Source organism: Diospyros lotus, chromosome 9, assembly GCF_014633365.1.
Source record: "Diospyros lotus cultivar Yz01 chromosome 9, ASM1463336v1, whole genome shotgun sequence".
NCBI lineage: Eukaryota > Viridiplantae > Streptophyta > Magnoliopsida > Ericales > Ebenaceae > Diospyros > Diospyros lotus.
The window spans coordinates 6654836-6680448 of record NC_068346.1 but is presented as its reverse complement, the minus strand read 5'-3'; the positions used below and the strand labels follow the sequence as shown (position 1 = coordinate 6680448).

Sequence of the window (25613 nt, the reverse complement as noted above, 5' to 3'; positions counted from 1 at the left end):
CTATTGATCGTGAGGATTGAGGGTTTGATTAAGTGCGATGGACGACTAGGATTACAATCTGGTATCAAAGTCGGTGCCATCACTTTTCAAGAAACCAAGAAACTCGCAAAAAGGCCATTGGTAAGGGCAGTTCATCATGGCTTCATCTTCATCCATCTCAAGACATGAGATTGAGAAGTTTAATGGGCAAAGCAACTTTGCCCTCTAGAAAATGAAGATGAGTGCCCTCCTCGGCAATCTTGGTCTCAAGGAGGCACTGGAAGGAGAAACAAAAATGCCCAAATCCTACACGGAAGAACAGAAGAGGGATATCCTCAAGAAGGCCTATAACACGCTGATAATAAGCCTCGGTGATAAGGTTTTAAGGGAGGTGTCCAAAATGAAGATAGCAACGGAGATTTGGCTCAAGCTGGAGAGTCTTTACATGACAAAGTCCTTTTCCAACCATCTCTACCTAAAGGCCAGGTTCTTTACTTTTAAGATGCATGATAATCAAAAACTTCAAGATTACATAGATGAGTTTAATAAACTTTGTTTAGATCTTGAAAACATAGATGTGTAGTACAATGATGAAGAAAAAGGCTTTAGTCTTGCTCCACTCATTACCTAGGTCTTATGAGACTTTTGTTGATATCTTCAAAAACACGGTAGAGACACCGGATGTGATAGGTGCCCTAAACTCTAAGGATTTAAGGCGCAAGGTGGATGGAAAATCCTCCATTGGAGATGTCCTGATTGTAAGATCTAGAAGCCTTAAGAAAGACAATAAAAGTAAGGGAAAATCTAGGTCAAAGTCTAGGACAGGAAAGAACCTTATAAGATGTTACCATTGTCATGAAGAAGGCCAAATTAAGAGAAACTGCCCCAAGAAAAATGATAAGGAGAATGCTGATGGGGGTGTAAATGTGTGTGAATTTGGTTATGACAGTTCTGATGCCCTGATGGTTTCAGAGAGAGCCGAATCTAATGATTGGGTTATAGACTCCGGCTGCTCTTACCACATGACCCCTAAGAAGCATTGGCTACTTAATTATCAAGAAATAAATGGGGGAAAGGTCTTGCTAGGAAATGACCATGAGTGTAAAGTATTAGGGATTGGTGATGTAAGGTTGAAAATGCATGATGGATCATATAGAACCCTCTCTGCAGTGAGGCACATTCCAGAACTTAAGAGAAACCTAATTTCCCTTGGGGAATTGGATAGGAATGGCCTTAAATTTAAGGGCGAGGGTGCAATATTGAAAATATCAAAAGGATCCCTAGTATGCATGAGGGCAATGCTACAGAATAGCATATACCTTCTGCAAGCAACCACCTTGAGTGGTGAAGCTACAGTGGCAAGCAACAATGTCCAAAAACAGGCAAGGTTGTGGCATTTACGAATGTCACACATAAGTGAGCAAGGGCTCAAGGAACTTGCCAAGCAAGATATTTTAGGGCATGGTCAAGTTACTAGACTATGTAAATGTGCGTCATGTATCTATGGCAAAGCTGCAAAGGTAAAGTTTAGCAAGAAAGCCATTCATTCATCTAAATCACTCCTAGATTACATTCACTCGAATTTGTGGGGGTCAGCTCAAACCCTAACCCATGGTGGCTCTCGGTACTTCTTATCAATTATTGATGACTACCCTAGAATGTTATGGGTTTATGTCTTAAAAACAAAGGATCACACCTTTGAGGCTTTTAGGACATGAAAAAAGATGGTAGAGAACCAAAAGGGCAAGTCTATCAAAATCATAAGAACTAATAATGGGCTTGAATTCTGCAATAAGGAATTCAACCAAATGTGCAAGGATAGTGGTATTGTTAGACATTTAATTGCCCCGGGTAACCCTAAACAAAATGGTTTGGCCGAAAGAATGAATAGGACTCTATTGGAAAGGGTAAGATGCATGCTCTTTCATTCAAATATGCCCAAGTCATTCTAGGGAGAGGCAGTTTCAACAGCAACTCATGTGATAAACAGGTCACCATCAGCTGCTATTGATTTTCAAACACCCTATGAAAGATGGACAGGGCATAAGCCAAGTCTAAGTCACCTTAGAGTATTTGGATGATTAGCCTATGCTCATGTGGAGCAAGGCAAGCTAGAACCAAGGGCAAAGAGATGCTTATTCATAGGGTACCCAACTGGTGTAAAAGGCTACAAATTATCAAACCTTGAACTAGAAGGGCCAAGAACAATAGTCACAAGAGATGTGACATTTGATGAAAGTTCTACCATGAAAACAAGCAATAAGGAAACCCAACCAGACTTAGGAAAAAATACTAAGTCCATAGATGTCGATATTAAAATAGTAGCGCCTGAAAACACCCTAGAAGTATCTGAAAATGATCAAAATCAGGATGATCAAGTCCAAGAAGAGCATCGAGATCAGGACTCAACTCAATATGAGGAGAGTGAAAGAGGTAGTGATGTAAACTCCAACCCAGGAGATCACCCAGATGTATCTAGGTACAGTGTGGCTAGGGACAGGCAATAGAGGAGCTGAAGGCCTCCTCAGCGATATGGTTTCTCAGACCTAGTGGCATATGCCCTAATAAGTGTATCAAAAAGTGTAGGAGATGAACCCCTCACATATGAAGAGGCAGTGGCCTCAAAAGAGTTAGGAAAATGGATAGAAGCCATGAAGTCAGAAATTGCATCCTTAAGAAAAAAACCAGACTTGGGATTTGGTTGATAAATCAAAAGGACAGCGTATAGTGGATTGTAAATGGCTTTACAAAATAAAGGAAGGTGTTGGAGATAACACTAAACCTAAACATAAGGCTAGGTTGGTTGCTAAGAGTTTTACCTAAGTCCAAGGAATAGATTTCAATGAGGTTTTCTCACCTGTTGTGAGACATACCTCAATCAGAGTGTTATTGGCCATCACTGCTCATTTAAACTTAAAATTGGAGCAAATGGATGTAACAATAGCTTGGAGACTTAGAAGAAAAAATTCTAATGGATCAACCTAAAGGCTTTGAGTCTAGAGGAGAGGTGGAGAAGGTGTGTTTGCTTAAGAAATCCCTTTATGGGCTTAAACAGTCTCCAAGACAATGGTATAGAAAATTTGATACTGTTATGTTGAAACAATGGTATCTTAGGAGTTTCTATGACTGTTTTGTTTACTTTAAACATATCTCACCCAACATCTCAATTTATTTGCTTCTCTATGTGGATGATATGCTCATAGCAAGTCAATCCGAGCAAGAGATTCAACAATTAAAGCTACGTTTAAAATCTGAATTTGAGATGAAGGAACTAGGTGAAGCAAAGAAAATTCTAGAAATAGAAATCTCTAGAAACAAACAGCAAAGAAAATTTACCTATCTCAAAAATCCTATCTAGAAAAGCTGATATCTAGGTTTGGAATGGAAAATTCTAAGATGGTGACTATGCCTTTTGCCTCTCATTTTAAGTTGTCCTCGTATCAGTCTCCCAAGGATGAAGAAAGTATGAAAGAGATGGATAATATACCATTCTCGAGTGCTGTGGGAATCTTAATGTATAATATGGTATGCACTCGTCCTGACTTAGCTCATGCTACGAGTGTTGTGAGTCAATTTAAGGCAAACCCAGGTAAAACTCACTAGAATGCTATAAAATGGGTGTTTAGGTATCTAAAAGACTCATATAATATTGTTTTGTCTTATGGTGAAGCAAACATAGGAGAATAGGCTAATATCATAGGATTCTCAGATGCAGACTATGTTATTGATTTAGACAAGAGGAAATCCACAACCAGGGTATGCATTTAAGTTGTGGAACTCAACAATAAGTTGGAAATCAAGCCTCTAACATGTGGTGGCTTTATCTACAACCAAAGCAGAATATATAGCTGTATCAGACGCTATAAAAGAAGCTATGTGGCTTAAGGGCCTAGTTAGCAAACTCCTAGGGTTAGATGTGAAAGCCACTTTGATGTGTGATAGCCAAAGTGCCATACATTTGTCAAAGAACCAGGCTCACTATGAGAGGACAAAGCATATAGACATTAGGCACCATTTCATTAGAGAAATAATTGAAAAACAAGATGTTATACTAACCAAAGTTTCATATGAAGAGAATGCGGCTGACATATTTACTAAAGTTGTACTTATCGCAAAGCTGAAGCGTTGCATGAAGATACTGCCGATTATTTCAGATGCTGAGTGAAGAAGAGCATGGCAGTATGGGAGGGTGCAAGTAGAAGTCCTGAGGAAGACAAATCCAACTCAAATGGGTGGAGAATTTGTTAAATCATTTGTCTTAGATTAGTTAAAAGGCTCGGGAGGGTATTTGTCAAGGATGTATTTGGTATTTCACTAGTTAGTTTTCTATTAAGTTGGTTAGTAGTGTACCGTTTTTATCGGGATATCATCTTGCAATGTATGCCCCTTATGTATTATAAATAGGGGGTCAAGGCCTCATTGGGAGGCACAGGTTTTTCCTATCTTGGGCGAGAGAGAGAGGTCGAGAATGTGCTATGTGTGAGAGAAAAGTAGAGTGCTTTGTAATCTCGAGATTCCGTATAGCCTGTATATATAGGGCTGTGAGAGATCAGATAGCAGTGCATGTAATCATCGATTGTGTTTTCAAGATAGTGGAGAAAGACCAAAAGCAGTCTCGACGTAGGTTCTTCATTTCAAGAACTAAACCAGGATAAATCCCGGCTTTGTATGTGTGTATGCTTCAATTTCTATATTTTGTTTTCTTCTTAAGTGTGTGGGGATTCGCCTACTGATAGTGAGGATTGAGGGTTTGATTGAGTGCGGTGGACGACTAGGATTATAGTATGTGAACACGAGTCTTGATTCAGCCATATACGAAAAGGGCTATTATCCCAAGTTAGTCTACTAAGTCTACTCCGAAGGAACCATCCGATACAATAGACGCATTCTCATCTAAACCAAGAGATTCCTTTTCTCCCTAAGCTACTTGTCCTGAAACCACGTTTCTCGAAACTGCATCCCCAGTTGAAGACACAGAAAGAGATACCGATTCTCCATCGATAGAATCCAACAAAATAAAATAATAAGGAATTTTGAACAAAAGCACCCCAATCCCCATACGAATCGACAGATGCCTAACCAACAGATTCCCTTTCTCTTGAACCAACAAATGCTACTCTCTCACGAATCTTAAGCTAACAGAATAGGGTTGTTGGCTTGCGCCTACCAGATGGGGGGAGAGATCCAAAATTACTATCGAGAAAGCAAAGACGCTATGAGTGCTCACTAATGTCAACTGTACTTCACTATCCAAGCAAGATGAGACCTTGCGAGAGCTTCCAGATGAGTAGGAAGGGCTGGAGGACGTATTACTGGAGGAGAGGCCGTTAAGGTTGAATGGAAAGAACAAAAGCAACGTACATACTAGATTGACCAACATGTGACAACTACTCTACTATCCTATTTCTTGCTTTTTCACCTCCCCTTATTGGTGAACTCTTCCCCCCAATTCACCGATATATGATAGAGAAGAAAGAGATAAGCAATGCATAATCAATCATTGGAGTGCCCATATGGGGTGGTAAGCACCTGCGCACCCCTAAACTACAAGCTTTGTTCGAAGCTCCTACAACATTGTTGGGATATTTAAAGAAGCCCCTTTCTACAAACCTTTCCATAATAGTTGGGAAGCTCGAAGAGCTTTCTTTGCATGCTTGGGTGCATCCCCTTTATGGGTCTTGCGGAGCAATGTCACGATTGTCAAAAAATCACTAGTTTTGGTTAGGCACAACTCGAGTGAAAAGATAGATCCAGCTTTTAGGGAAGTAAGGAAGGGAACAGATAGAAAGAGTATAAAATCCATTACTTCACAACTAACAAACCCAGATATTTATGAAAGTGTGTCATATTGTATAGAACATAAAAAACAGGCGGACAGTTTTGACTCTCTTGAGTGCACCAAGAACATTCAGCAAAACATGTCATACTATTTTTCGATTCTTCTTGAACCAGGTGCTTCATAGACAATTTAGGGAGTCCTCATAGGTCTCCATCATTTTGAACAAGTCAACACACATTAGAAGTTTAAAAGTACAAATTAAAAATCAATCAAAAAACCAAACAATGTAAATTTATGTACATTAGCCCCTACTCTATCTATAGTTTTTTAATAGCAAGAATTATGTATCCCAAAACTTACAATTCATTTACAGTTAGGACTCTATAAAATAGATAAACAGACATCCTACTACGTAGAATGTGAAATAACCTTAAATAATTTTGTAATAGAAGAAAAAATAATTATCTCTATTCTCCTATATAGAAACACAATGGATAAACGGCAAGACTCCAACGTGTAATTCTAAACTATTCTGAAAATTGCTCTACTGGAGTGTGTCATACCATGTCCACATCACCTGTGTTTATTTGGGACAACAGGGAAACTGTTATATCAAGAAGTCAAATGGAATCGCCCATAAAGCATGCCCCATCTTCAACATAATAAAAACAAGAAGCATATATAATTTAAGTAGAAGATTAAACAAATTTACAACAGAACAAAGCAATTTAAAGAAAACTGTACCAGCTTAGCATAGCCCTCACTCTCTTCCCGAAGAAGGTTAAATTTGGTTTGCTGATAAAGCAAACGAGTGTTCACTCTGACCTGAAATACCATCACAATTACGTTAAATGAGAACTGAAAAAATGTCGTGCATAGTTCCTAAGCCCTTTGCGGAAGTCAGCTACAAGATTCCCCGACTAGGGTGTTCAGCATAAAGAGCAAACAAATGTAGAGAAACATCAGCAGTTGTTCAGATTTTACTTGCAACAAATAAGACCAAGAATAAATGTCTACCTTCATCTAAGCAGGATTCAGAATGAAAAACATATTAGCTACTTACCAATTGACAAAATATAAGGCTGATGTAGCTTGGCTCAAGTACAATTCAAGTATAGTTAATACAGCTCAGCTAGCATTGTGCACCAAGCATAAGAATGCACATCTTATCTCAAGGAATGATGAGGACAATGAAGATGAAGCCCAGTTAACAATAATGCTCAACCAACCAACAGATTCTTGGGAGGATAGACAAACCCCTAGTGGTGGCAAGTCTATGCTGGAGACGTGGCACAAACAAGCAATACATGCCATGTCAATTGTCCTAATGGTTTGGAAAATGTCAGGACCCAAGGGTTTACTAGGGCTAAAATAGTAATTAGCCTATTTTACATTTTACTTGTATTTTCCTCTGATTGTATTTTTTTGTTAGTTTGTTATTGTCAGAGTTGGACTCTGACCAGGGAAATTCTCCTCAAATTGGGGAGAATTAGAGAAATTGAAGGGGAAAGAACAGAGAGAATTGAGAGGGAATAGACGAGAGAGAGAATTAGGCGGGAGAGATGAATTTGTATATTGATCTTCGATGGTTTGGGGCGTGGAATCAGCATGTATATATACTGATGCAGCTCTTGAGAGTGGCGCCAAGGCCCACTTGTTCAACCTTTACACAAGAAATTTGAATTTAAAAGTTCAGCCTAATTGCCAAATGGCTCTTCCCATCTATCATCAACTAAACCCCAATACAATCAATTAATCCCCAAATTTATTACAATTGCCTGCCCGTGAAAGTTATTTTCTGTAGAGTAGCTATATAAAGCTACTGAAATCTGCTGGTAGGACATGTTTTGGAATGACAATTGAATTCAGCTTTCCCTCTCATCAATTCTCTCTCAAATTCCCTCCCATTTCCCTCTGCTTTCTCTCTAACATTATCTCTTTTTCTCTGTTCTGCCTGCAACTCTACCTCATTATTGTCTATTATCTTCCCTATTTCTGCCCAATTCTCCCGCCAATCCTTTTGTTCTTGGTCCTAATTTCCTCAGATTCTTTCGATTTCCAATCCAAACCCTAGGTACATGACAATTTGGTATCAAAACAATCAATCCTTAGTTGTGATTTCAATTCGATTTATCGGTGGAATTAATCGAGCAGTGATTCGACAGATTTAGTTTCATTGATTCTAACGGAGGAATTATTGGCTATTTGACCTTGAGGCAATTAATTATCCAACAAATCTGACAAAATTCCAACGAATGGAGGTTTATGCAATAATCAACATTGCGTTGGTTGAGACGATAAACCCCAACTGTAATTGAAGGTAATCCAAAGCAACGGAGCCAGTCGACTATCAGTCGTTAAGCTCCGATGCAAAGCCACATTCCTTGTCTATGATTCCTGGATGTTCTCCAGTGCTCTCGGCAACAAGATAGGATGGGCGAAGTTCCGACGACTAAACAGTTGATCGGTGAATTTCGGTGATTCTGGCAAACTTGAGCGAGCAAGAAATTCTCGGTTTCAGTCTTGCAAGCGAAATGGAGCAGCTGACCAGAAATTCATGTTCGACTTAGGAAGGCGACTTGGCCAAGCAACTCTGACAGTGCTTCCAACAATCTTGAGAGCAGTTCCAGTTGGTCAAAAAATGCAAATGAGCAGGCCAAGCGATTCAGAATTGGAAGGCATCACAAAGCGAGGTTATCCTCGGCTGGATTTTGGAAACTTTTGAGCAGCTAGTTCACAGTTGCTACAGGTGATAACAGTGACTCTTAGAGCAATTCCAGTTGATCGGAATTCCCAGACAAGCAAGGCTATCCTCAAAGTTGTTTGCAAGAGAATTTTGAAGAAGCTACAGCTGAGGCAATCAATTTAGGAGGAGTGAAACAGGTGAAACCTAAAAAGCTTGGCAGAATTTCGATTAGTTAAACAGCGAAGCAAGGCCAAGCAATCAAGGCGATTTTTGAAGGTTGATCAAATCGCTAGACTGTACAGAACTCCTAGTCTACGGTGTTTGACTTCTCCTGCCCCTGATTCGGTTGTTTGAGATAAATCGAGTCATAAGAAACAGAGCAACAATTCTTAGCCACGAATTAATTCTCGGCTCAAAATTGTAGGCGAAGCAGAGCAAGCAATTCTGACAATCGACGATTCCAACAGTTGCCAGGTATCGATTACTCAGCGATTATTGCAACAAGTGACAACAATGATGATGAACAGATAGATCCATATTGGATATGTAGAATCGGCTGTGGATAAGAAGCTAAACAGTGTTTTTGGTCTGTTGCAAGGGGAGATCAGTCACACACGTAAAATTTGGGATGAATTTAGAAATTGGATGATGGACCAATACATGATAATGTTTGCTAGATAGAATCAGGTTAGACTACCTGCTTGTTTTCTTTCCAAAGAATATTCAGATCCGATTATTATAGGGAAGCGACCAAATCCTACGATTAATCCATACTCTCCTTGAAGAACTAGATCAAATCTTGTTTCAGTTGGGAATTCTTACCTTACTCATCCACAAAATCAGAACTCCATTAACAAATCTCAGAGTCCAACGCAGGGAGACAAAACTATTTTTTCGGAAATGGATTTCGAAATGTCTAAGGAAAAAAACAATAATAATAAGGGCATGGTTAAGGAAGCTTTACAGCCTCAGGAGTTCCTTAAAATGCAATAGTCTAAGGAGAAGTCCAGATTATGGGGAAAATGATTCATTACTTACCTTCAATTTTGAGCAGAAGAAGTACTTTGATTTAGACAGTATTAACAAGAAGGATGACTGCATTCTACAATATCAGAGATGATAGTGAAATGCATTCTTCAAAGGGAAACTATAACGACCAAGTTGTTAGGACAACAAATCCAAAGGAACCATCTAATCCCTTTGAAATGCATTCTTCAAAGGTGTTAGAAATTGGGAACACTGGCAGCCTTTAATCACCCAAGAAACCACTCAAACATCTCACAACACACTCACAGCTCACCCGACCAACATACCACAACACAACCATATACTAAAGAACAGAAATTTAACGCAAGAACAGAACAAGAAATGAAAACATCAAACCACACACGGAGACAAAGATTATCCTGGTTCAGGCCGACTTGAATCAACCCTACATCCAGCCTTCAAACCCAAGCACAGCCTCTTTATTTGATAGATGATCAGTACAGCAACTCCACTCTATCTCTCTCACGATACAAGCCTCTCCCAAGAATATACAAAGACTACCTATACACACATATAGCCTTCCACTCTCAAAGCTCTCATGAAAAATAGAAAGAGAACATGCGGCCTCTTAACCCCTAGCCCTCACTGCCCTATTTATAGACAACAGTGAAATTTCCTAGGCAAATAATTGATATTTACAGTTTGACCCCCAAACTTTGAACTAATTACACTTGAGGTCCAACGCCTATCAACTAACCATTTAACCGCATATAAACAACTGCACAAAATCCTATAACTAACTCGAGACAATCTTCAACAAATCTCCACCATTGTCTTGAGTGTGATACCTTCCATCTTCATCCATCAAAGACTTTTTGGCTTGCTCTTCCTTTGGTTTCCCGCATGATAACTTGATCATCAAATCAATCAACAAACATTAAGAAAATCAAAAACAATGCTGTAAATTTCACCAATGGATCACCTAGGACAATACTTTCAGCTGCACTTAACTAAACCTGCAACTCGCATTAGAATTATCTACCTCCTCAAGGGTCTTCCTAATGAATACATTCCTAACATCAATATGATTGATATACTCCATGGTGGGACTAAGGACTAAGCCAATTGGACTACTCATTGGTTGTTTCAAGTCCTCCTACCTAGACTATATTTTAGGGTTCCTGCTGCATACAAAATGCAACATATACACCCTAAATGCATAATTTCTAGCTAGGCACACTCCACCATAAACCAAATCCATACATGATATTACTCATTAATCCAAAGTGTCCAAACATTTATACAGCATCACAACAGAGTGAACCTTACTCGGATTGGCCTTAACTTTGCTAGACCTACTCCTAGCACCCAAAAACCGGTCTATTAGGCTTTACCACTGTTCTTCCTCTAATGTTTGCTTCAAACAAACAGGACTGCTCATCTCTACCTACCAGTTACTAAGATATGCTTACAATTAGGGTAACCTAGGCTGCCTTAAGCTGTCCAAACCCTACTCCAATCTCTATGCCTTAGTATTTCCCAGCTTATCCTTCCTCCCACTCTCAAACACTGATCTAGACACTCAGCTACACCTTGAGAGTTTTATTTTTGGAGAAAATACCAATAAAGCTGCCCATCAATATACTAAGCATACCACTGAAATATTCACAGCTTCCCTATGCACTCAATTTTAACGCTTTTGGACTCTTCCAATCTTATATCTTACCGAAGGAACTACTATCATATCTCATACCTAGAGAGACCTTCTAAGCAACCAATCCTTGCTTACCTTTCCCTCTAGCCTCTTATTCCTTGGCTATACTATAAGATCACTTTTCTCTTAGTTTTCCATGGATACTAGCTGATTAGTGACACCTATTTGATCCAAATTAAGCCTTCATGTGCTGCTATAACCAATGGCCATGTCTAGCCATTTCCCTAGACTTTTCCCATTTCCCAGCACTTCTTTAATTTACAAATAGACACTTCACAGCACTCCACCTCTTTAACCTAAGGGATATTCCATTTAAGTCCAAGCCTCTCCCCAAATTTACATGGCTTCATGCCATTCATTTGGACATGAGTGCATCACCTCTTCTTATACAAGAGGTTCTATATTCCAGCCTGCTCCTTAGCACTCAAACCTGAGCCTAAGCATCCTTCAAACCCAACATTCCATACCTCACTAGTAGATTACTTGTGGTTCTATCTTTTACCCATCCTAGGCAACACTAGACCTTCTATTCCCTTGCTCATTACCTACAAGATGATTCTCCTTCCCTTTCCTTGCTTAATCCAGATTTTGATCAACCATGGGCTTCACCATACAAGACAACCCTTGCACACACCCTTTTCTCCTCACTGATCACAAGGACCCTTAATGCAAGAGCCAAAGCTATACTAGATTCCTCCCTCTCACAATCTAGCCCAAGCTTACACAATGAATCTGATCAAACCATTTTCCAGATTTCCCTATTGCTATACCCTGGTTCATAGGTTAGTTTAGGACATCCCAAAGGATTCTCCTTGCTGGCCAGCATTCCAAATTCCATCCCTTGGCCTTGGAATCAACTAATTCCATGTCCTATTAGTAGAGTTTTCCCTCATAGGTAAGAACCCTAGCTTTAGGAGACCTAGGCATGCCTATTCCACAACTCTACTACACCTAACCTTCCACACCAAAAGCAATTTTCAGCAAGCTTCCTAAATTCCAGCAAGCTCATATATGCTTGGGAATTCCTTAGGGACACATCATCACCACTAGGTTCACTTCACCTAGCTCCACCATGAGACAAGGCTTAGATAGGTTCCCAAAACATCCTAGAAACTTATTTCTAATGGGATTTACTGATTTTGGAGACTTCTACCTTTGGAGACCTAGCCAAAACTACATGGATTCTATTCCTATACACCTGCAAATTTTCCCTTCCCCTGATATCCCTAGCCTTAGATACCTTTCCTAGTCCTTGCTCACCATTGTGAGCCATCCTCAACAAATGACACAGCCTAACCTTATCATAGGCTATCCTTTAGTGGCTGCAGCTTATCCACATATAAATGCAAGCATGCACCACATAACCTCCATTCTTGAGGGTTGCTACCATCTCTCTAAGAGATCCTTGCAACTTCTTAGGACTCCAATTCTCACTATCTAACTATTCCTAAGGACATTAGGCTTTCTATTAAAAACAGGGACATATTTTACAGCTTCTAATATTCTGGAACAGCTCCACCATGCTTCCCATTCTCACATCTCCAATTATCTTGGCCTTAGTTTGATGCCTAGACAAAGCATTTCCCCTTCCACCATGTCTCTATGGGTAAATACCCATTTCCTATGAGAATTACACCCTAACCGTAGGACCTATGCTATTTTTACTGCATACCTAGAAAGACTATAGGACATCCGCACTCTCATAGCCAAAACCACACATGGTGTTTGAACATTCAGGGCTGGTTCTTTCTTGGATTCTTTCTTCCTGTTTGGGCAATTCTTCTTCATATGCCCTTCTTCATGGCAATGAAAGCATTTAATCACTTTCTTGCCATTCCTAAACTTAGACCGAGACCTACCTTTAAACCTAGGGTCTCTTCTTCCTGTTCTAGAGTTCACTGCCAGGGCTTCTATGGCAGATTTTGGGACTCTATCTTGTGTTGAAAATCTTTGGCACAGCTGCTTGGACAGGGTTCTAAACATGTAAAGTGTCTCTAGTCTATCCCAAAGATCCTTCGCGGTTGTCTTCCTTGACACCTCCCGCAAGACTTTTATCTTCTAGACTTAGAATAAGGGTGTTAAAAAAAAAAACTCTTTGATGGTTTCTATCCTCCTATCCCTGATTTCCTTTTTCTGGACTTCAGATAGGGTTTTCGGGCATAGGCTTTCCAGCCTCTAGGGCTTCCTCCAGTCCAAGATTCCCCAATAAAGCTCTCATCTTCATCCTCCATAGGCCAAAAACGTTTTGGCCCTCAAGCTTCTTCACATCATACTGTGCGGCAAAGGCTATAGAAGCTATTCCTGCAAGTATGGGGTGAAATTCTAAGTTCTTGATGAATCTTGATGAGAGACCCGGCTCTGATACCAAATTGTTAGAAATTGGGAACACTGGCAGCCTTTAATCACCCAAGAAACCACTCAAACACCTCACAACACACTCACAGCTCACTCGACCAACATACCACAACACAACCATATACTAAAGAACAGAAATTTAACGCAAGAACAGAACAAGAAATGAAAACATCAAACCACACAAGGAAACAAAGATTATCCTGGTTCAGGCCGACTTGAATCAGCCCTACATCCAGCCTTCAAACCCGAGCACAGCCTCTTTATTTGATAGATGATCAGTACAGCAACTCCACTCCATCTCTCTCACGATACAAGCCTCTCCCAAGAATGTACAAAGACTACTTACACACACATATAGCCTTCCACTCTCAAAGCTCTCATGAAAAACAGAAAGAGAACATGCAGCCTCTTAACCCCTAGCCCTCACTGCCCTATTTATAAAATTTCCTAGGCACATAATTGATATTTACAGTTTGACCCCCAAACTTTGAACTAATTACACTTGAGGTCCAACGCCTATCAACTAACCATTTAACCGCATATAAACAACTGCACAAAATCCTATCACTAACTCGAGATAATCTTCAACAAAAGGGAAACTATAACAGTCAAGTTGTTAGGACAACAGATCTAAAGAAACGATCTAATCACTTTTAAAAAGTTCATGAAGAGGAATATTCCGACAAATAGAAAGAAACAAATGTTGTTGAATTATCTATATGGAATCAGGAAGTTCCAACTAAAAAATCAGTCAATATTAAGGAAGTTGGTGCTAGAGTCTTTCTACAGGATTCTGATTTACAAGGATCTAAGGAACCAACTGAAGTGAACCTATCAATGGTAACTCAAGATTCCGGAGATGAAAGGAGATTGGATGAGGATATCTATGTAGACCACATTTTACAATGGCAGGAAGTTGATGATCCGGTTGATATGCAGGCTATAAACAAATTGGAGATGAGAATTGCTATGAAGATGGCTTTCATGCATCTGATATTTCGGACAGGGATATTGTTTCATCAGATAACCCAACTATAAATCATGTTGGGGATGAAGGTCATGATGGAGGGCCATGTTTCAACCATTGGGGAACCTGTGGAACTTTCTCATCCCTTCCTATGCCAGGAATTGACACTAGGACACCATTGGAGGAGAAAATTGTTGAAGATAAATCTTGGGTGTATGGCAGTGAGCAGGAAACAGCTCGAGAGGAAGAGTTTTATCGTTTTATTTGTTCAAATTCTAGTTGGTGAGCTCCAGTGTCAAATCGACTCTAGGCTGGCAAAGAAATTTGAGTCCCTTACTATTACTGGAAATGGTATGATTGGAGATATATCCTCAACTGAGATATCTTCTAATGTTGTGAAGGTGTGTGGATTTGATAAGGAAGTATGGGGACAAAATGTAATTGGAGGACAGCTACAAAAAAGAACTGAAGCAGGCTTTACGGTTGGAAACAAGGTCTTGCATGAGTTAGACAATTCAAATTTTCAAGGAAGGTTATGGTACTTTGTGCCAATAAAGCAAAACATTGCTCTGGAGATGTTAGAAAGTATGGCTTCAACAAATAAATCTCTATCGAAGTTTCAGCCAAGGGAAATAGCTAAAGGAGCCAAAAGTTTTGCTATGGAGAACAAAGCTCATGCTGCTTTGTCTGCTCTCATTCTAGCTCACCAATTAGGATTTTTGTCTACTGTAATGAAGGATAGAGTGATGACTGGAATTGATGTTGCATTAGCTTCTAGTTCTACTGCTCTCAGACAATTTTTGTTTCGGTATCCAAAGCAAGTTTACATTACTCAATCGCTGCATTTGCATGTTATTGCAAATAATTTTGCAGTAGAGAATGGCCGTTGGTTTGTCTGGAATACATTAACTGCAGTCTACCATCCTTGTATTAGATGGTGATGAACTATTAAAGGAAGTCACGAGCATAGTTACTCATTCTTCTGGACTCCAAACATCCAACATCAAAGGAGCAGTGATGAGGAAAATAGGCGTGAAGTGTGAACAGCAGTCGACAAGTTTTAGCTACTAACTACGACAACTAGACAGTGGTTGCTTCTGGTTTTGTTTTAGCGTCCAAGAGAGTTATTGACATTGTGTTAGACTTACAAAAGTTTTCTAAGATTGCGCCATCCAAGCTATGGAAGAGAAGGAAAAAGCACATTAGAAGCTATGGAGGGTTGGCATTTCTTGGGGACAATAAATGTTTTAAGGCAAGGGGAAATGTCAAGACCCAAGGGTTCACTAGGGCTAAAATAGTAATTAGCCTATTTTACATTTTACTTGTATTATCCTCTGGTTGTATTTTTTTGTTAGTTTGTTATTTTCCATAGAGTAGCTATATAAAGCTATTGAAGTCTATTGGTAGGACATGTTTTGGAATGACAATTGAATTTAGCTTTCCCTCTCATCAATTCTCTCTCAAATTCCCTCCCGTTTCCCTGTGCTCTCGCTCTAATCTCTCTCTTTCTCTATTTTGTCTGCAACTCTCCCTTATTCCTGTCTGTAAGAATAGTAGCAAGCAAAGACTACTTGCCCCTTTGGTTTATTCTTTATTTATAATCTCATAAATTACATTAGGAATCTTAAACAAAATGAAAGAACACAAAAGTCATCCTAATTACAACTCATATGCACAAAAGTCATCCTGATTGCCTCCATAGAATCTGTCATCTGTCATCTACAGTTGTAACAGTTGTCTGCTTGACTTATCTCTTGATTGTGATATTTCCAACACCTTCTATTTTCCTTTTTTATTTCAACACTCCCCCTTAAGGCTGGTGAGTGGATATCCTCCATTTCCAGCTTGCCAGTAATCTCTTGAAATCTAGAAGTGGATAATACTTTGGTTAGAACATCAGTTAATTGGTTTTATGATGTCACATAAGGGATAGTGATGAGTCCACTATCAATTTTCTCTTTGATGAAATATATGTCTACTTCTACATGCTTCATTTGATCGTGTTGTACTGGGTTGTGTGCTATACTAATAGCTGATTTGTTATCACAATATAGATTCATCGATCTACTTTCAATCCTCAAATCCTTCAAGATTATTTTGATCCACAAAAGCTCACAAACCCCTAGAGCCATAGCACAAAATTCTGCTTTTACACTTGACCTGGCTACCAAATTTTGCTTTTTGCTTCTCCAAGTAACCAAATTACCTCCTATGAAAGTGTAGAAGCTAGTAATTAAACTCTTGTCTGTGAGAGATCATGTGTAGTTAGCATCAGTGTATCCTTCTATTATCAAATTACTTCCTTTTTTGAATAAGAGTCCCTTTCTTAGAGTAGCTTAAGTACTTGAAAATTCTTTGAACTGCTTGTAAATGCTCCTCTTTAGGATCATGCATGAACTGACTAATTACTACCGCACAAGGTTGGACCTTCCATGAGGCCCATGAGGCGGCTACCTCAGGGCCCATGGAAATTTCACTACTTAGGGGCCCATAAATTGAAAACATCCCTATTTGTAAGGGCCCATTGCCCAGGCCCAGCCACCCACCCCCTTCCCATCTACAAGTTCACGACCCTTCTCCCTCCCTCTCTTTCGCTCGCTGCCCTAGCCCTACCTCTCTCGCTCTGTCGCGCCTCGCCCTCGCTCTCGCCTCTCGCTACTGCTCCGTCTCCGGTCGCTCGTTGCCTCTCTCTCCTTTTGCTGCTCCGTCGCCCTTCGCCCTCGCCCTCTCACCTCTCGCTGCTCGGTCGGCGATCACTCATCCTCACCGGCTCACCTCGCCCTCATGGTCAATGGCTCGCTGTTCGGTCGCTCGCCCAACAAGCATCACCTCTCGCTGCTCTGCTCGGTCGCTCGCCCTTATGGGTCGTGGCCAGTGGCTCGCTGCCGTCGCATTTGAATGTACTTTACAATTCAGAGACTCATTTTTACATTTCGCCTTAGGGCCCCCAAAACTCAGGTACAGCACTGCTACCGCAGCATAAGCAATGTCAGTTCTAGTGTGTGAGAGATAAATCAATCTTCCCACTAACCTTCGGTAGCGCCCTTTATTAATGATTATTCCCTCCATGCAATCTTGGCTCATTCCATGATTCGAATCAATAGGTGTGCCCACTGGTTTGCATTCAATGGTACCTGTTTCCTTAGGCAAGTCAAGAATATACTTTTCTTAGCATATAAATATCCCTTGTCTTGAATAAGCTACTTCAATTCCAAAGAAATATTTCAATTTCCCCAACTCTTTCATTTCAAATTCTCGAGCCAATTGTGTTTTCAGTCTCAATTTTTCTTCTTCATCACTCTCAATAACTATAATATCATCAACATATACCAATAGGACTGTAATATTGTCCTTGAGTGTGTCACAAATAAAGTATGGTCACCATGACTTTGCTTATACCCGAACTACATCATAGCCTTACTGAATCTTCCAAACCAAGCTCCCAGAGATTGTTTTAGCCCATACAAGGCTTTCTTCAGTCTGCATACCTTATCAAGGCCATATTTGCCATCAAAGCCCGATGGTGGCTCCATGTACACCTCCTCTTCTAAGTCTCCATAGAGAAATACATTTTTTACATCATACTGTCAAATTTCCCAACCAAAATGAACTGCTAGAGATAATAGGAGTCTTACCATGTTCATTTTTGCCACTAGTGCAAAGGTATCCTGGTAATCCACCCCATAGATTTGTGTGTAGCCCTTTGCAACTAGCTTTGCATTGTACCGTTCAATAGTCTCGTCTGCCTAAAATTTAACAGTGTAGACCCATTTGCAACCCACTGCTTTCTTTTCCTTAGGGCACACCACCATTTCCCATGTCTCATTTTTCTCCAAAGCTCTCATTTCCTCCTCTATGGCATATGTCCAGTTCCTGTCCCTTAAGGCATCATATACAGTTTTGGGTATTTGGGTTGAGTTTAGGGTGGAGAGAAAGCTTTTGTGCTGGGAGGATAGTCTATGTGAGGAGATGAGATGGGTTATAGGATGTTAGGTACACTTCCGTGTCCTTGCTCTCCAAGCAATAGAAAGATAGAGATCACAATTTGATTCAGTATCACAAACAATAGTGCTATTAGTTTCAAAATTGAACAAGTTCAAAATGTTTGCATTACCTAGACTTAGAGTTGATTCTTCGACTTGCTTGGGCAGTTGTGAGGGTTGTATTTTCCTTGAATACTATTTCAGTGTCTTTAAAGGGTTATGGGTTTGCACCTGTTCATGGACATTGGCACTGTCAGTGGTAGGTTCAAGAACATTGGTAGTGTCATTGGCATGTGGTTCAATGTTATTGGCAGGTTCAAGGACCTTCGCAATGTCATTGGCAAATTTAATGATGCCAATGTCACCTGATGTAACATTCTTTGGGGCAGTAATATCTGCCATTTCTACATTTCGGTCCATTGTTTGTGGAGTGATAACACTGGAAAATAGTTGAGATGATGATGGTTTATCAGAAAGGTTTGTATTTAGGACATTTAGTTCGAGAAAGGGAATGGAACTTGAGCACACATCTTTGTTTCTGGACTGCTCCCCCTGAAGATGAGTGTGAGGAGTTTTGTAGAATGGTTGGGACTCATGAAATGTGACATCAAGAGAGACATAGGTATGTCGACTAGAAGGATCATAACATTTGTAACCCTTTTCTGGTAGAAGAATAACCAACAAAGATACACTTTTATGCCCTAGGGTCCAATTTAGATCTGTGAGTCTTGTGAATATGCACAAAAGCAACACAGTCAAATACTTTTGGGAACAGATTTCTAGTAGACACAAGGTCTGAAAAATGGTTGGACAGAGTATGTATGGAATTGAGATTGGCTAGGACTTTAGAAGAAGACAATTTATGAGATAAGTAGATGTTAGAACTGCTTCTCCCATAGGAATTTTGGGGTTTCAACACAAGAAGATTCATGCACAATACCCTCCTTGATAAGAAAGGAAGAGAGTTTGATTGAAATAATTCCGGGCATTATCTGAACGAAACCTTCTTATTCTTGCTCCAAATTGAGTAAAAGTCATTTTTTGAAATTGAGGAAGCAGTGAACTAACCTCAGATTTGTCTTTCATCAAAAACAACCAAATAGTCCTAGTGTAGTCATCAATAAAAGTAACAAACCACCTAACCCTATGAATATCAGAAATCTTTGCAAGCCCCCAAATATCAGAATGTATCAAGGTAAAAGGCTGACCGCATTTTATTGAAGTGATAGGAAAGGAAGTACAACAATGTTTAACAAATTGACACACTTCACATTGAAAATCTAACATAACTAGTCCATTAAACAATAATGGATACATATGTTTTAGGAGAGGGAAAGGGGGATGACCAAGACAAAAATGATGTGCCCAGATCATTTGTTTATTAGTTGTGGCTACAAGAGCTTGAGAGAAATGAGACTAGGTTCCCTTTATTTGACCATTGTCCAAATTCTCAAGGGAGTACAACCCGTCACACTTTCTGGCAAATCCAATCATCTTCCCCGAGACTTAATCCTAAAACACACAATGAGAGTCAAAGAATGTTAGTTTGCAATGAAGGTCTTTAGTGATTTTTGGGACAGAGATCAGATTAGTTGAAAGATGAGGGATATGAAGGACATTGGTAAGAGTTATCGAAGGGGTAAGATGTAGACTTCCTTGTCCAGCAATAGCAGTAGGAGAGCCATCAGCTACAGTAATTTCCCGGTGTCCTTGGGTTGGTGTATATGAATCAAAGAGAGAGATATCATAAGTCATATGATCAGTAGCCCCAAAATCTACAACCCATCTACCTATTTTAGTATGTAATGCTTTAAAAGAGTCCGTCATAAGACACATATCACTTTTGGCAATGGAACAAGAACTTGTAGATTTATCGAGAGATTCAAGGAGATGTTTCTATCTTTCAATATCTTCTTAGTTGAATTGTGTGGATTCCTCCTTGTCTGGCTGAGGAGTGTCAATTAGTGATTGCTCTTTGCCGGCCACATTAGCTTGGTTGCTCCCTTGGCCCTTGAATCCTCCTATCCGTGCCAAAACTTGGGATTTCCAATTTTCTCAAGTGTGGCAAGGTTTGTTGCAGTGAATGCACCATAGTCCATCATTGATGGACTGTTTTCTTGCTTCTGCTAGCCTCTAATTTCCTTTATTCCCTCCTTCACCCGGTCAACAAGTGACCATTGCTGCAGCCTCTTGTATACGAGATTCCAACATAACCCCTCGTCGACTCTCTTCAGCACGAACAATTGAAAAACATTCACGAAGAGTTGGTATAGGAACCTTACCAAGGATTTGAACTCTAATCTGATCGTACTCAGAATTCAAACCTGCAAGGAATTCAAATACTCGATCATTTTCCAGTAACCCCTTGAACCACTTGAATATCATGGTTGCATTCTAGTTTCAGATCTAGGTTCTGGTCGATTTCAAGCCAAAATCCATTCATCTGATTGTAATATTTGGTGACAGACATGCCCCCCTGTTGAGTAGAACTTACTTGTTTTTTCAATTCATAGATCAAAATTGCATCCTTCTTTATGGAGTAAGTTTGTTGCAGATTCTCCCATATTTCTTTTGCAGTGGTAAAGAACATCAAGTTTTTACTAATCTCTGGTTTCATGGAGTTCCATAACCAGAACATAATCGCTGCATCTTCTTCATCCCATGCCTTCCTTGATCTGTTTCTTTTGGACTAGGATCTGTAAAATGGCCTATCTTTCCTCTTCCTTTGAGAAAAGTCCAAACTACCAAACTCCATTGCAAGTAGTTGGTTCCATCAAGCCGGTATAGAGGATTTACATTCTAGAAATCGCTTCCAATTCCTACTGCAGTAGTAGTCACAGGTACAGCCAATATCTCCCCCATAGTAGTTGAGACAGAATCTTGAGAAGTAGTTCAGGCCGAACAGCAAGGTGGCAATGAAGGCTGGAAAAAAATTTCCTAGAAAGATGGCTCTGATACCATGTAAGAATAGTAGCAAGCAAAGACTTATTGCCCCTTTGGTTTATTCTCTATTTATAATCTCATAAATTACAATTTAGGAATCTTAAAACAAAAGGAAAGAATACAAAAGCCATCCTAATTAGAACTCATATACACAAAAGTCATCCTGATTGCCTCCATAGAATATGCCAAATCTGACATCTGCCATTTACAGCTGTAACAGTTGTCTGCTTGACTTATCCCTTGATTGTGATATTTCCAATACCTTCTATTTCCCTTTTTAATTCCAACACTGTCTATTATCTTCCCCATTTCTGTCCAATTCTCTCTCCAATCCTTCTGTTCTTGGTCCTAATTCCCTCAGATTCTTCCAATTTCCAATCCAAACCCTAGGCTAAACCCTAGGTACATGACAGAAACCTTTTACAAACTGCTATAAAGGGCATGCCCAGTACACAAGGCTCCCACTTTATGAGGGTCAAGGGAGGGTTGTTTTTGTACACAGCCATGCCCTTGCTTTGCCAAGAGGCTGCTTCTGCAACTCAAACCTGTGACAGTGTCACCTTCCAGTCACAAAGGAGCAACCTTGGCATTACTACCTAGGCTTGTCCTCTACAAAGTGCTATTACTTTTATAAAGTTCATACCACCAGGCATACACTTTAACATGTGTGTCTATAGGTTAGATGTGCAGAAGGAACAATTATGGTTTTGGACTCCTAGCACATGAATGAAAATTGGGGGTATGGATTTCAATAGTAAAGGATAAACTGACTACACAAGGCCCCTTCGCTGCAAATATATGCGTGTGCATGCACAAGTGTGTGAGAAGAAGGGGGAGGGGGGGGGGGGGGAGTAAAGAAATTAAAAACAAACAAAACAGATGATATCAACTAGGCTCCAGAATGCAAGAGCTCCATCCAACTAAGCAGAGGTGCATTTTACTACCTTAGCACTTCATATTCCCTTTTCTTTTTCTTACTCCTTTATAGACTCCCAAACATGTTATCAAACCTTTACTAGGCTTTTTAAGACATTCACAAATTTTGCATTCACGAATAGAGGGGAAATTTCAAATTTGAAATAGGACTCAGCCTCCATACATTTGTAAGATGTAAAGATAAATATCATCCAAGTTGGAACCACTTTAGCAGACTCGTTGACTAAACAAGCTTGGAAATGGAAACCCATTTCATATAGTAACAACAACAAAATCATGAAAATGTTGAATTCAGGATACTAACGTTATAGTACCATAGTTTGCTGTAGAAGATAAAACAAAGAAGGTAGAGGACTATGAACACGATACCTCTTTAGACTTCAAATCAGCAGCCTTTATCTTGATCATTTCAGAGTCCCATAAAAACTCTTCCTGCAATACACAATTTATAGCTGTAAGCCATAAATTTCTTTTTAGTTTTTCCCCCTCCTACTGACAGCATAAGGCAGGAATGCAGATATAAATAAACATTTACCTCACAGCGCTCCTGAAAGAGCCTCAATGGAACTAATGCAGATTCCACCAGCCATTTTGCCTAAGAAAAGCATAAGAAGAAATAATTACACCTCAAGTTAAATAACTTTTTAATGAACTGGACACAAAACAGTAGAACAAGCACCAGATAGAAACATCCTGAGCCTAAATAATATTTAGTATATAACTTGAGTAGCAATGAGATTTCAAGAGAGAATTACTCATGATGAATTTTCAGGAGCTCAAGTTAGTGAGGTAACAGCTCCTGTGTATTCACATTGGTGTTCGACCATTTTAGATTTCTGTAGAATGGATTTCTCAACCTCTTGCTCTGTGTTGTTGTTACTTATTTCTTTATTTTTGTACATTTAACTTTTTTTTACATATGTAATATGAGTCTATTGAAGTGTATGGACCTAAATGAAGATATGACAAAAGACAGAAATACATGGAAGTCTAGAATTCATGTAGCCAACCCCACATAGTGGAATAAAGGCTGAATATGTTGTTGTTGTTGTAATCTGAGTCTGTATTGATATCCATATATATATATATATATATTTTTGTACATTTAACTTTTATATATATATATATGTATCCATTTTAATTACTAGTGGGGTAGCTAGAACGTAAACTACGAGCAGTAGAAAACATATAGAATAGGAGAAGACCAAGTCTTAGAGCACTGCATTCTTGGAACCTATAGCAACAAGGTGTGCCACATTGATAGAGATAAAGGACCATTCCACACAAAAATTACATAATTTTCTGCCAGAATCTAACACATAAAACTGCAAGCATTCAGTTGCTTGAAAACTAAGAGCATCTTAAGCACACAATAGCCCACCACTAAAATCTGAAAGCCCAAAAGTTATGTAAATTTGAAGTCAAAGAAAATTAACATATCAGCCAAATACTAAAAAGTTTGGTAAATTTAGTTTCAATCTCTGCTCTTGACTAGCATGTCTATCATAAAATTAAAATTTAGAAATTTGTATAATTAAATATTCCAGAATTAGAATTTCAGCAATAAAAACTTCTGAAATACTCAAGAGATAAAGTTATACATCAGATGCAGAGAGTAAAAAATCATATCCCTTACAAATGCAATAATTAGGCTAGGCAATCAATAAATATTACAAGTGAAACAAAAAGAGTTTTTTTTTTTTTTTCTGCCTGCACACTAACCAATTTCATGAGACGTGCACGATACTCTCCAGGCATTGTAAGCTGCAAGAAAACATCAACAGGTATGAGTAAGTCAAAGTTCTGGCAGAACCACGAGGTCTAGCACTGAATAGTAGTTAGCTAGTCAACAAAAACATCAGTAGAAAGCATCATAAAACATCCTTCTACGTATATAGCATATGCTATCTGTATGCATCTTCCTTTTTTTCTGTGATAGACAAAGATATTAGCAAAAGGCCAAAGGGACCAAACCATACAAACAAAGCCTACACGGATGCCAAAACTACCAAAAACAACTAATCAAATAGCTAAATTTGATTGACAAAAATCAAAATGCAGTGGCACAAAAAGCCTCCTCATCTTTCTGTAATTTCCCCAATTAAGTTTCATTTGCACCATCCCCATCAATTAGGTACAATAAACAAAACATGGTGTCATGATTTTCACACAAAAAAACTCCTCAAGATCGCATGACCTCCCCGAAGTCAGACTAAAAGGCAACACGGTGACGCCCTCATCCAAAGGCACTGATACGAAGATTTTAGTTCCACGAAATGAGTCAAGGAAACTTAGTAGCACGGCAAAACCATATTATAAAACAAAAGAAGTAGCAGCGAAATAGAAACTAAAACACCTATCGGCTATTAAATACAGAACTCACATCCAGAGCCAACTGGGTCACGATATCCGCAAAATTTGAACCCACTTCTTCATCAGAGACTTTATCCGAAAACTCAACCGACTCTAGTGCCGCTTTACACTTCTGAAACGGCAACTCTCCGCGAACCTAAACCCATGAAGCGGCAAACTGAACTAAGCCCAGATAAAATAGGACGCACACAGCAGTCCAACAATAAAATCACGCATAATTCAATCCAATAACACATTAAAACGAAAACCAAAGCCAGCGCCAGTTGCAAGCAGTCCACACGTACTATGGTCCAGCAAAGCTCATAGAGAAAACGAAGCCCTGGAACCGGCTTCGGGACTTTGAAGCAAGGGTCTCCGCTCTTCCATTCCCTTATACAGTCTTCGGTAACGTATATGCACTCCATAGGGGGGAGAGACATGGTTCTATGGAAGAACAAACCCTAGGGCCTTTGGACGTGGGGTTTTAGGTCGGTTCAGAGAGGGATTGTTGGAATCGTGTTTTGAGGGGATTTCATGGATGAGAAGAGAGAGGAATTGAAGCTTTGCTTAATTTTTAGGGTTTTCGGGTGATCGGAACAGCAGGGGCTATGGGGGAAGGGTTAAAAGCAGCATTATTTGCTGTTTCGATTTCTTCTCTCTGGTTTTTGCGGCTGGTTTGGCTTTTTATTAGGCCACGATACGGGCCGGGTCGGCGTTTGGGTCCGGATTCGGCTGGGTTTGCAAATTACACGCCTTTTCTAACGCACTCTTCCACACAAAAAATTCCCATATATTAATAATAATATCCAAATCTCTAATTTATCATTTAAACCTTTAGTTTTTTTATTCTTATAATTAGTCAAAAATACTTCGACAAAAAAATTTATAACCCATTCTCTTTGTTGTTTTTGGGTTGTTTTCTATTTTTAATT

General features: G+C 39.4%; 1 protein-coding gene across 2 annotated transcripts in view; it reads right to left on the bottom strand.

Moving 5' to 3' along the window:
* The window catches only part of LOC127810076 (THO complex subunit 2), a 100161-nt gene extending 74829 nt beyond the window's left edge, over positions 1-25332 (bottom strand). For both annotated transcript variants that reach the window (XM_052349316.1, XM_052349317.1), the window contains exons 1-6: positions 24987-25332; positions 24713-24838; positions 24052-24093; positions 22865-22924; positions 22699-22761; positions 6503-6583 (exon numbers count right to left, since the gene is read on the bottom strand). In XM_052349316.1, the coding sequence (XP_052205276.1) occupies positions 6503-6583; positions 22699-22761; positions 22865-22924; positions 24052-24093; positions 24713-24838; positions 24987-25121 (507 nt within the window). In that variant the 5' untranslated portion in view covers positions 25122-25332. The remainder of the gene's footprint in view (positions 1-6502; positions 6584-22698; positions 22762-22864; positions 22925-24051; positions 24094-24712; positions 24839-24986) is intronic.
* Between the last annotated feature and the right edge of the window lie 281 nt (positions 25333-25613).